Source organism: Salvelinus sp. IW2-2015, linkage group LG20 (assembly GCF_002910315.2).
Source record: "Salvelinus sp. IW2-2015 linkage group LG20, ASM291031v2, whole genome shotgun sequence".
Taxonomy (NCBI): Eukaryota; Metazoa; Chordata; class Actinopteri; order Salmoniformes; family Salmonidae; genus Salvelinus; species Salvelinus sp. IW2-2015.
Genome location: NC_036860.1, coordinates 52,077,699 through 52,089,804, shown reverse-complemented (window position 1 = coordinate 52,089,804; position 12,106 = coordinate 52,077,699). Strand labels below are relative to the sequence as shown.

At 42.4% G+C, this 12,106-nt stretch overlaps 1 protein-coding gene across 1 annotated transcript; it reads right to left on the bottom strand.

Moving 5' to 3' along the window:
* Positions 1–2,599: 2,599 nt before the first annotated feature.
* On the bottom strand, positions 2,600–7,074 carry mrm1 (mitochondrial rRNA methyltransferase 1 homolog (S. cerevisiae)). Its single transcript, XM_024013051.2, has 5 exons — positions 5,783–7,074; positions 5,589–5,682; positions 3,560–3,680; positions 3,349–3,468; positions 2,600–3,217 (listed from the first exon to the last, which is right to left on the bottom strand). Exons 1-5 carry the CDS (start codon positions 6,724–6,726, stop codon positions 3,171–3,173), a joined length of 1,326 nt encoding a protein of 441 aa, XP_023868819.1. The 5' UTR covers positions 6,727–7,074; the 3' UTR covers positions 2,600–3,170.
* Positions 7,075–12,106: the final 5,032 nt, after the last annotated feature.

The window sequence follows — 12,106 nt, the reverse complement described above, 5'->3', positions numbered from 1 at the left end:
AATGAGTAAAAATAACATGGCTATATATAGGGAGTAGAAAATAACTTGGCTATATACAGGGAGTAGAAAATAACATGGCTATATACTGGGAGTGCCAGTACCGAGTCGATGTACAGGGGTACGAGGTAATTGGGAAACCTATGTACTGTACATATATGCTTCCCATCCAAAACATTTTGGGACAGTTTATGCATATAACTACATTTTGTGAGGTTTTCAAGTAGTCTGGGTTTAGGGCCTGGTCCCGGGTGAGCAGTATGTCCTGCGCGGCCYGGTCATTGAAGTAGAACTCTTTTTCCAAATCGAGGTTGATTATCGCTGTTCTGATGTCCAAATTTCCGGTCATAGGAAACGATGGCGCAAACATTACATACAAAAACAGTTACGATCAGCGCCAAAAAAAACACAGAAAATAGCATAATTGGAACCCGTAAAACTTAGTCGGGAGATGGAACGGCATGGGAAGCTATTCTCGCCTTCCCGGAAACAGAAAGTTTAGAGCTCACAGTAGAGGGAATAGCAGCAGCCAATGACATTTCCCTTTACACCCAAACAAAATGTTATGTTAACAGTTTACTTTAATTTGCATGTGGATTAGCTACCACTTCATACTATCTCAATGCCATAGCAGCAAACTCTAGTAGAGCAATAGCCCTGTGAAATCCACCTCCAGATGTCTCTTAGACATTTGACTTACTCTAAGAATAGTGTCAGCTCCCGGCGAGCAGTCAGCTAAAGGACTCTGCTTCCCCTTGATCGATAACTATTGAACATGCCAAAAGCAATCAACACCAATTCACAGTGTGCATGTTGACGAGTGTGCAGAGCTTATCAAAACTGTAGGGCTAAGAGAGACAATGCCTCCTGTTTTCCATAATTATTCTGAACAAAAATATAAATGCAACATGCAACAATTTCACATATTTTACTGAGTTACAGTTCATATAAGGAAATCAGTCAATTGAAATGAATTCATTACACCCTAATCTATCGATTTCACGACTGGGCAGGGGTGCAGCCATGGGTAGGCCTGGTAGGGCATAGGCCCGCCCTCTTGGGAGCCAGGCCCAGCCAATCAGAATATGCTATTCCCCACAAAATGTATTTATTACAGACAGAAATACTCCTGTTTCATCAGCTGTCCAGAGGGCTGGTCTCAGACAATCCCACAGCTGAAGAAGCCAGATGTAGAGGTCCTGGGCTGGCATGGTTACACGTGATCTGCAGTTGTGAGACTGGTTGGACGTACTTCCAATTTCAACAAAAACAACATTTGAGGCGGATTATGGTAGAGAACTGAACATTAAATTAAAGTCTCTGGCAAGAGCTCTGGTGGACATTCCTGCAGCCAGCATGACAATTGAACTCTCCCTCAAAACTTGAGACATCTGTGGCATTGTGTTGTAACAAAACTGCACATTTTAGAGCGGGCTTTTATTGTCCACAGTACAAGGCACACCAGTGTAATGATCATGCTGTTAAATCAACTTCTTGATATGCCACACCTGGGCCTCCCGGGTGGCGCAGTGGTCTAAGGCCGTGCCACCAGAGATTCTGGGTTCGAGTCCAGGCTGTCGCAGCCGGCCGCAACTGGGAGGCCCATGGGGCGGCGCACAATTGGCCCAGCATCGTTAGGGAGGGTTTGGCTGGCAGGGATATCCTTGTCTCATCGCGCACTAGCGACTCCTGTGGCGGGCCGGGCGCAGTGCACGCTGACCAGGTCGCCAGGTGTTTCCTCCGACACATTGGTGCGGCTGGCTTCCGGGTTGGATGGGCATTGTGTCAAGAAGCAGTGTGGCTTGGTTGGGTTGTGTTTCGGAGGACGCATGGCTCTCGACCTTCGCCTCTCCCGAGTCCGTACGGGAGTTGCAGCAATGAGACAAGACTGTAACTACTACCAATTGGATACCATGAAATTGGGGTGAAAAAAGGGGGTAAAACTAATTTAGAATAAAAAAAATTAAAAAGATATGCCACAGGTGGATGGATTATCTTGGCAAACTAGAAATGCTCACTAACAGGGATGTGAACAAATCTGTGCACCAAATTTGAGAGAAATAAGCTTTTTGTACATGTGGAATGTTTCTGGGATCTTTTATTTCAGCTCATGAAACATGGGACCAACACTTTACATGGTTATTTATACAAAAATATAAACGCAACAAGTACCTCAGGCCAATTCACAGCCCCTCAACTCTGGCTGTATGGCCAAGCACTGCAGCACACTGGGAATTAACAAATAGGTCTGGTCACAATAAAGCTATTCATGAATTATATAGAAAGAATCATCAGCTACCACTGCACAGTTGTGGAAGAGTATTTACACTGTAGAGATAATTACATTCCCACAAAAACATGTTTTCAATGGATGTAAGCATGCAATCCTTGTAATTATAGGTTCAGATTGTAACAAAAACAGATATGTAAATCTATTAAATCTAATTCATAAGCATAAGGTCTGAGGCAATTGTTAAATATATGCTCAATAAAGAACAAGTCCTAACAATTAAACTTCTGATAAATCCTGAAGATTTGTGATAATGTTCAAACTACACACAAACAAATTCTTGTGTGCACATTAATTATAAATGAGCCCCCTGGTTAAATTCTGACAGTGATAAAAGGACAAATGTTGCCTATCAATAGCAGCCGCTTGTTCCCATGATCAATTTTAAACAGCCCCTGACCAGACACAATAGCCCAGAGCCTGTGGTCATTCCCCTCCCTCCCTTTCTATTCAAAACCAGCATTTGCAATCAATTTAGCTGAACCGAAGCCACTGACCCGTTCTAACAGCAGCTATTTCGTCAGGCACCACATTCTCATAAACATTTGTATTTTTATGGATTCAACATTCACATGTGCAAAAGTCTTAAAATCCCAAGCGGCTAACATTAGAAAGTTGCAAAGAATGCTATAACTTTGAGTAGACAAGGTTTTATTTATTTTCATTACTTCATACTATGTTTACATTCAGAAAAGTAGCTAGCATGAAGGTCCAAAGCAGTGCAGTGCAGCACAGCCAGGGCACATCAGCTGCCCCAGCACAATCAATCAGCCATCCAGGCCTCTCAGACATCCTGAATGCTAATTGATTAAGTAAATCCAGTCATTAAGCCCAGTGAGGGCCTCTAAAGTAAACACATTGAGTTGTGTAGTTTAGTCGGGCATCAATGGCCACCTCTACGGGACGACAACAGAGAGTGCAGCAGGATGCCTGGAGAACAGAAGGGAGGAGGGGAAGAAAAGGGATGGTTAAATCACACTGAATGAGAGCATAGATAAAGWATTCCATCTCTTTTCTTTTTCAGAGACAATGAATGCAGATAGTCTAGTGGTGGACTTTACCTGTAGCCACAGAGACATTGAGGGACTCGACCCCAGGGTGCAGATCTCTGCGGGATGGGATGGTGAGCATGACCTCACACTGCAGACGCAGCTCCCGGGACAAACCTTCCCCTTCACCACCTGAGTGAGGACACAGCAGGGTGGAGTTAGGAAAGCGAAAGCAAATAAAACTCACACGCATGGTCCATGGACACGCACAGGAAATACTTACCCATCAGCAGAAGCGTAGGTTTGGTCATCTGGAATTTGGAACATTTCATGACAGGAACATGGGAGTTCTCTGCTTCAGCTCCCACTGTGCCAATAACCTGCCAGCCTTGTGCCATTTTCACCTGCACAGAACAGACCCTGGTCATCAGCTAGTGAGTACTATCAAATAGCATCAACCCCCTAACAGTTGACGTTTGCAGGTAACTTCCAAAATAAAGGAAACACCAACATGGTGTCTCTATAGAGCGTTAGGCCACCACTAGCATCCAGAACAGTATCAATGGGCCTTGGCATAGAGTTTCAGACACTTGTAGAATCTATTGGAGGGATGCAACACCATTCAACCACGAGAAATTATAATTTGGTGTTTTATTGATGGAAAACACTTTCTTTGGCACCGCTCCAGAATCTCCCATAAATGTTCAATTGCGTTGAGTTCTGGTGACACACACCCTTTAAACCCCCTATGCTCCTTTGAGACCCCTCTTTCAAAGTCACAGATCTCTTCTTCTACCCACAGTAGCCTAAATAATGGGCAACTGGACAATTTTATACATGACCCTGTTAAATGTTTAACTTAGGAATCACATCTGCTTTCAATGTACAGTGCCTTCAGAAAGTATTCATACCCCTTGACTTATTCCACATTTTGTTGTGTACAGCCTGAATTCAAAATGGATTACATTTGAGTTTTTTCCTCACCCATCTACACACAATACCCCATAATGACAAAGTGAAAACATGTTTTTGAAAATGTATTGAAAATGAAATACAGAGATATCATTTATGTAAGTATTCACACCCCTGAGCCAATACATGTTAGAATCACCTTTGGCAGCGCTTACAGCTGTGAGTCTTTCTGGGTAAGTCTCTAAGAGCTTTGGACACATGGATTGTAAAATATTTGTCCATGATTCTTTTAAAAATCAGCTCTGTCAAATTGGTTGTTGATCATTGCTAGACACCCATTTTCAAGGCTTGCCATAGATTTTTAAGCAGATTTAACTCAGGATCATTCATTGACTTCTTGGTAAGCAACTCCACTGTAGATTTGGTCTTGTGTATTAGGTTATTGTCTTTCTGAAAGGTGAATTCATCTCCCATTGTCTGGTGGAAAGCAGACTGAACCAGGTGTTCCTGTAGGATTTTGCCTGTGCTTAGCTCCATTCCATTTCTTTCTTCTCCTGAAAAACTCCCCAGTCCTTCAAAATTGCAAACAAACCCATACAATTATGCAACCACCACTATGCTTGACAATATGGAGAGTGGTACTGAGTAATGAGTTATATTTGCCCCAAACAAAACACTTTGTACTCAGGACAAAAAGTTAATTGCTTTGCCACATTTTTAGCAGTATTACTTTAGTGCCTTGTTGCAAACAGGATGCATATTCTGTACAGGCTTCCTTCTTTTCACTCAGTCAATTAGGTTAGTATAATGGAGTAACTTGTGGAGTAAGTACAAAGTTTTCTATCACAGCCATTAAAACTGTTTTAAAGTCACCATTGTGAAATCTCTGAGTGGTTTCCTTCCTCTCCAGCAACTGAGTTAGGAAGGACACCTGTGTCTTTGTAGATACTGGGRGTATCAATACACCATCCAAACTGCCCAACTCAGATACCTTCCATGCAACGTATGTGATTTGTTAAGCACATTCTTACTTCTGAACCAATTTAGACTTGCCAGAACAAAAGGGGTTTAAATAACATAATTCCACTTTGACATTATGGGGTATTGTGTGTAGGCCAGTGACCAAAAAATTCAACATTTTAAATTTTAAATTCAGGCTGTGACAACAAAATGTGGAAAAAGTCAAGGGGTATGAATACTTTCTGAAGCCACTGTACTTTCATCCCTCATTTACTCAAGTGTTTCCTTTGTTTTGGCAGTTACCTGTAGGTCAAAACAGCTAACAGTAAAGACAAAAGGTAAAAACACATTCAGAAAATACTCAAGCCAAATAGTGATATTCTGAAAGTATGCTGACCAGTGCATGGCCAGGCTAAAATGCATTAGGACAGGTACAGTACCTTCAGCATATCCGCGAGGCTGTCATAGCCATACACTCTCATGACCTCCATTACACCCGAGCTGGCCTTACTCACAACTGGTGTCAACGGACAGCTAGAAGCAAAGAGACACCACATATTACAGCCATAAACTCAATAAATTATTTCTTAGTCTTACAAAACAAAGTTAGATCTTGAATATTGGGTTTGGCTACCTGTTACGAAGACTGCTAGCAACTCCGTCCACCCCAAGAAAATATGCAGAACGCAGGATGGCACCAAGGTTCATTGGGTCCTGCACTCCATCTAGGACTAGCCAGATGGGGATGTGACTGCTGTCCCCAGGGGGCTTGGAGGTCTTGTCCTCTATGAGGAAACCCAAACAACTGGCCTGTAGGCATAAGCCCTGGTGAACCCCTCCTGAGCACATCTTGTTCAAGTCATTCTTACTAACCCTCTGGATCGGCACACCCTGTCTATGGGCCTCCTCACACACCTGTCGTACAGAGGCCCTACGAGAGGCCTCACCCTCCTTCACAAACAACCTGTGTGCATTCCTTCTGCCCTGGGTGAGAGCCAGGAGACAGGGAGACACACCAAACAATGTCTCATAATTCCTGTGTTCTTCTTTGGACAGTCTTTCTCTCGAGTCCTTCACTAGCCTCTCACATTCCTCTGGAAAGTCATCCAGGCTGAGCTTCCGGAGCTCAGATGACATTCTGCTGTCTGTATTTGCTTTCCTCTCCCGTTGGATTGGGGCACCTCTCTGGAACTCAGATGATACTCTGCTGTCTGCATTGGGCTTCCTCTCCCGGGATACTGAGGTCTCTTTCCTCCAGACATTTCTGGAGGCTGGAGTCTCTGGGTCATCCTTTATGTCTTCAGACTGACCTTCGGCTTTGTACTTTACTACTTCAGACACAGCAGGCATGTGTCGCATTCCAGAGCTGGTTATAGCACTGCGTCGCCACCTCTCTGCTGGTTTGGRTCTGCTGTCCTTAGGCCAGAGGAGAGCACTAGCGCAATGGTAGGACGCAAAGTGACAACCCACTCTCATGTCTGACTCTGATACCAAATTCAACAGTCTACTGTTGACGAACATCCTGGAACTCTGACAAGCCAAATTCCAAGTCCCCATGTTCTTAAGATGAAAATACATAAATGTCTCTATAGCTACTGTGACTGGATGGTCAACTTTGAGGAAACTGGATTATGGCAATTAAATAAACGAGCGCCTACCAGCATCAGTCACGCAGATGTCCTTCGGCAAAGCATGGCAAGCTAGCTAACGTAGCTAACTTAGTCAACTTGTTAAAACGTATGCAGACTGGACAACACGTCGTAAAAACAAAACTTTAACATATAATATTGCCTGAATTAAAACTACATATTACGCTAATTCGTTTCAGTTTATGCTTTTCTAAAAATCCAGACCAATATCATTCAACATCTACTCCAGGTGCTACCCAGCGTGATTTCAAGACTCCGCCTCCTCCAGGAAGTAAACTATATATTTTCTTCATCCTTCAGAGGGTGAACATACCTAGTACCATAATCAACACTACCCTCTAACGTTCATTTATGATATTGCATGTCCACACGTTAAGTCACGAAACAGACTTTAAAATTGTAGTTTTTTTTCTTCAGTTGTATTATTATACTTTGGGGTAAGTGTGAATAATCTTATTTTACCTTTCCGTCTAATGATTGAGAGTGAATATTATCTAACAAGATCACAGCTCACCCATTCACACAGACAAAGGCTGTTGCAGCAGGTGCAACCACATTGTTGAGTAGTTTTTAAGTAATGAGAGCCCCCCTGAGACTAAGCAAAAGTTCAGGGCCCAGTTTACCAAAAGCTTCTTAAGGCAAAATTCATAATTAGAACCTTCGTAGGAGCATCATTAAATCTCAGAGCTGTTTCACCAAAAAAAAAATCWTTTACATTTTTTWAATTGAACTAGGCAGGTCTGATGGCTGCACCAAACCACTCATAGAACAGTTAAGTGCATCATTGCATGTTTTTTTTTTGCCGTCCCGTGTCACTTTATACACAGAAGATCTCCGCTAAGCATTGAATCACATGGTTTACCTGTCTCTCTGTGACCACTGATAACTTCAGAACAAAGTTGACTAGAAATAAAAAGTTGACAATGTCTTCGCAAATGGAACGAACAAGTGATGTATAAAAATATGCTTCAAATGAAAACCGAGATGACTGCATTAAAATCCCCTAGAGCAGGGGTGTCAAACTCATTCCACGGAGGGCCTAGTGTCTGCAGGTTTTTGGTTTTTCCTTTCAATAAAGCCCTAGACAACCAGGTGTGGGGAGTTCCTAACTAATTAGTGATGTTAATTCATCAATCAAGTACAAGGGAGGAGCGAAAACCCGCAGACACTCGGCCCCCCGTGGAATGAGTTTGACACCTGTGCCCTAGAGTCTATTTCCTCGCCTCACCCTGGAAATCTAATTAGTAGAGTTTATGACCCCTCTACGGAAATATGAACAAAATGGTGCTCTCTGTTTTGCTCTATGACCTCCCACAAGCGTCTTGGGACTCGTCTGTAGTTGGTACAGCCAACCTCCAACTTCTGTCAGTAGCATCCAAACAGTTTGGGGTACACACTTTTCTGTGGAAAGGTGAGACTCTCACAAACATGTCGGTTGCTGTGCTCTAGTTCTCCCATAGGCCTAAAAATACTAAATTCTCTGGCAACAGCTCTGGTGGACATTCTTGCAGTCAGCATGCCAACTGCCTGCTCCCTCAAAACTTGAGACATCTGTGGCATTGTGTTGTGTCACAAAACTCCACATTTTAGTGTGGCATTTTATTGTTCCCAGCACAAGGTGCACCTGTGTAATGATCATGTTTAATCAGCTTCTTGATACGCCACACCTGTCAGTTGAATGGATTATCTTGACAAAGGGCAAATGCTCACTAACAGGGATGTAAACAAATTTGGCACTCCTGTATTTGGGGAGTTTCTCCCATTATTTTCTGCAGATCCTATCAAGCTCTGCCAGGTTGGATGGGGAGTGTCGCTGCACAGCTATTTTCAGGTCTTTCCAGAGATGTTCGATCAGGTTCAAGTCCGAGCTCTGGCTGGGCCACTTAAGGACATTCCGAGACTTGTCCTGAAGCCACTCCTGCGTTGTCTTGGCTGTGTGCTTAGGGTCGTTGTCATGTTGGAAGGTGAACCTTCGCCCCAGTCTGAGGTCCTGAGCGCTCTGGAGCAGGTTTTCATCAAGGATCTCTCTGTACTTTGCTCCGTTCATCTTTCCCTCTATCCTGATTAGTCTCCTAGTCCTTGCCGCTGAAAAACATCTGCTACCACCACCATGCTTCACCGTAGGGATGGTGCCTGGTTTCCTCCAGACATGAAGCTTGACATTCAGGCCAAAGAGTTCAATCTTGGTTTAATTAGACCTTTTACTGAGGAGTGGCTTCCGTCTGGCCATTCTACCATAAAGGTTTGATTGGCGGAGTGCTGCAGAGATGGTTGTCCTTCTGGAAGGTTCTCCCATCTCCACAGAGAAACTCTGGAACTCTGTCAGAGTGACCARCGGGGTCTTGGTCACCTCCCTAACCAAGGCCCTTCTCCCCTGATTTCTCAGTTTGGCTGGGCGGCAAACTCTAGTAAGAGTCTTGGTGGTTCCAAACATCTTCCATTTAAAACCTCTTAGGGCTAGGGGGCAGTGTTCGGAAGTTTGGATGAATGACTTGCCCAAAGTAAACTGCCTGTTACTCAGGCCCAGAAGAGAGGATATGCATATAATTGGTAGCATTGGATAGAAAACACTCTGGAGTTTCTAAAACTGTTAAAATAATGTCTGTGAGTATAACAGAACTGATATGGCAGGTGAAAACCCGAGGAAAATCCATCCGGAAAAAGTTTTTTTGAGATCACAGTCCATTTCAATGCTTGTCTATGGGATATACAAATAAATAGCTCCCAGATTAAAGTTCCTATYGCTTCCACTAGATGTCAACAGTCTTTAGCAAGGGTTTCAGGCTTGTTTTTTGAAAAATGACAGAGTAGTTGTAGTTTTTCCAAGGTGTCTCTCATTAGAAATGTAGTCTTGTTGAGCGTGTGAATGACGTYCACGCTCTTCGTTATTTATCTTCCCTATTGAACATACTATTCTCTGTCTTAAATTTGATCATTCATTTAGATATTAMAGTACCTGAGGATTAATTAGAAACATCGTTTGACATGTTTGGACGAACTTTACTGGTAACTTTTTGGATTCGTTTGTATGCATGTTGAACAAGTGGATTACAGAATCAAGCACACCAACTAAACTGACATTTTTGGGATATAAAGAAGTCTTTATTGAACAAAACGACCATTTGTTGTGTAGCTGGAACCCTTGGGATTGCAAACAGAGGAAGATCTTCAAAGATAAGTGATTTATTTTATTGCTATTTGTTACTTTTGTGACGCTTGTGCTGGTTTGGAAAAGTATTTTGGTGTGGGCGCTGTTCTCAGATAATCACATGGTATGCTTTCGCAGTAAAGCCTTTTTGAAATCTGACAACGCGGTTGGATTAACAAGAAGTTCAACTTTTAAATGATGTAAGACACTTGTATGTTCATGAATGTTTAATATTACAATGTTGTAATTTGAATATGGCGCGCTCCAGCTTCACCGGATGTTGTCAATTTTGATCCCTTTAGCGGGTTCTGTGTGCTACGGACAAGTTCTTATATAGACAGACCTTACGGATCTTATATAGACAGGTGTGTACCTTTCCAAATCATGTCCAATCAATTGATTTAACCACAGGTGGACTCCAATCAAGATGTAGAAACATCTCAAGGATGATAAATGGAAACAGGATGCACCTGAGCTCAATTGCGAGTCTCATAGCAAAGGGTCTGAATACTTATGTAAACGGTATGTTTTTTTTATTTGTAATAAATTTGCAAACATTTCTAAAAACCTGTTTTTGCTTTGCCATTATGGGGTACTGTGTGTAGATCGATGAGGAAGAAAAATATTGAATCCATTTTAGAATAAGGCTGTAAAGTAACAACATGTGGAAAAAGTCAAGAGGTCTGAATACTTTCCAAATGCACTGTATACAAGGTAATCTGTTCGAGTATGCAGTCTAATTACACTACATGCGAATGCCCATTACATTCACTAGTGTGCATTGTTGGAGAGAAGTGAACTACATGTAATTCAACTAGCTTTCTCTAATTCTTTCTCTCTCTTTTTCTTTCTCTCTCTCTCTCTCTCTCTCTCTCTCTCTCTCTCTCTCTCTCTCTCTCTCTCTCTCTCTCTCTCTCTCTCTCTCCTGCTCTCTCGGTATGGCGATCCTATATGCCGCGTAGTAGCTAGTCCTCAGGACTACCTGGCTTGATGTCTCCTTGCTGTCCCCAGTTCACCTGGTCGTGTTGCTGCTCCAGTTTCAACTGTTCTGCCTCCGGCTATGGAACCCTGACCTGTTCACCGGACGTGTTACCTGTCCCAGACCTGTTGTTTTCAACTCTCTAGAGACACCAGGAGTGGTAGAGATACTCTGAATGATCGGCTATTAAAAGCCAACTGACATTTCTCCTGAGGTGCTGACCTGTTGCACCCTCTACAAACACTGTGATTATTATTATTTGACTCTGCTGGTCATCTATGAACATTTGAACATCTTGGCCATGTTATGTTATAATCTCCACCCGGCACAGCCAGCAGAGGACTGGCCACCCCTCATAGCCTGGTTCCTCTCTAGGTTTCTTCCTAGGTTCTGGCCTTTCCAGGGAGTTTTTCCTAGCCACCGTGCTTCTACACCTGCATTGCTTGCTGTTTGGGGTTTTAGGCTGGGTTTCTGTACAGCACTTTGTGACATCAGCTGATGTAAGAAGGGCTTTATAAATACATTTGATTAAACTAGTAATTGAATTACATTTTGCAGTAACTTGTTTAACTAAATTCAAATATTAGTAGTGATTTCAGTTGTTAATGACTTTTTTGCCATGTAGTGGCATAGATAGCTACTGGAACTAAACACTACTACTTTTGCTAAAATAAAATAGGTGAAATAGGCAGGAATGTCCTTTCTTTTCAGCATCAGATCTCCCTAATTCTCACTTTGTGTTCAGTAGGCTAAATCACACATTCTGTTAACATCTGACTACAGCGATCTGTTCTTGCAATTTGTAGTCTACGACATTTCAGATGTATTTCCACAAAGCATTGAAAAAAAAATCTAAGAAACTTTAGTTAAGTAGACTATATATTTCTTAAGGGTAGCTTTAGTGTAGCTTAACTTCTTCCAGTGTGAAATAATTGGTAGCTTGGTAAACTATATATTTTCAGAGTAGCTTCCAACACTGCTTGTGCGGTAGGTAACATGCTGGAATTAGTCACTGTGTTATATCCGATAGAGCCCTATTCTATTTGAATTTACAGTGATGACAATAAGGTAACGCCAATCAATCACATGTATCATTTTTATTATAATATGCCAAACCATTTCTACTAGAGCTACATACATTTTTACCTGTCCTAGGTACACTTACTCATCATCGTCAATACA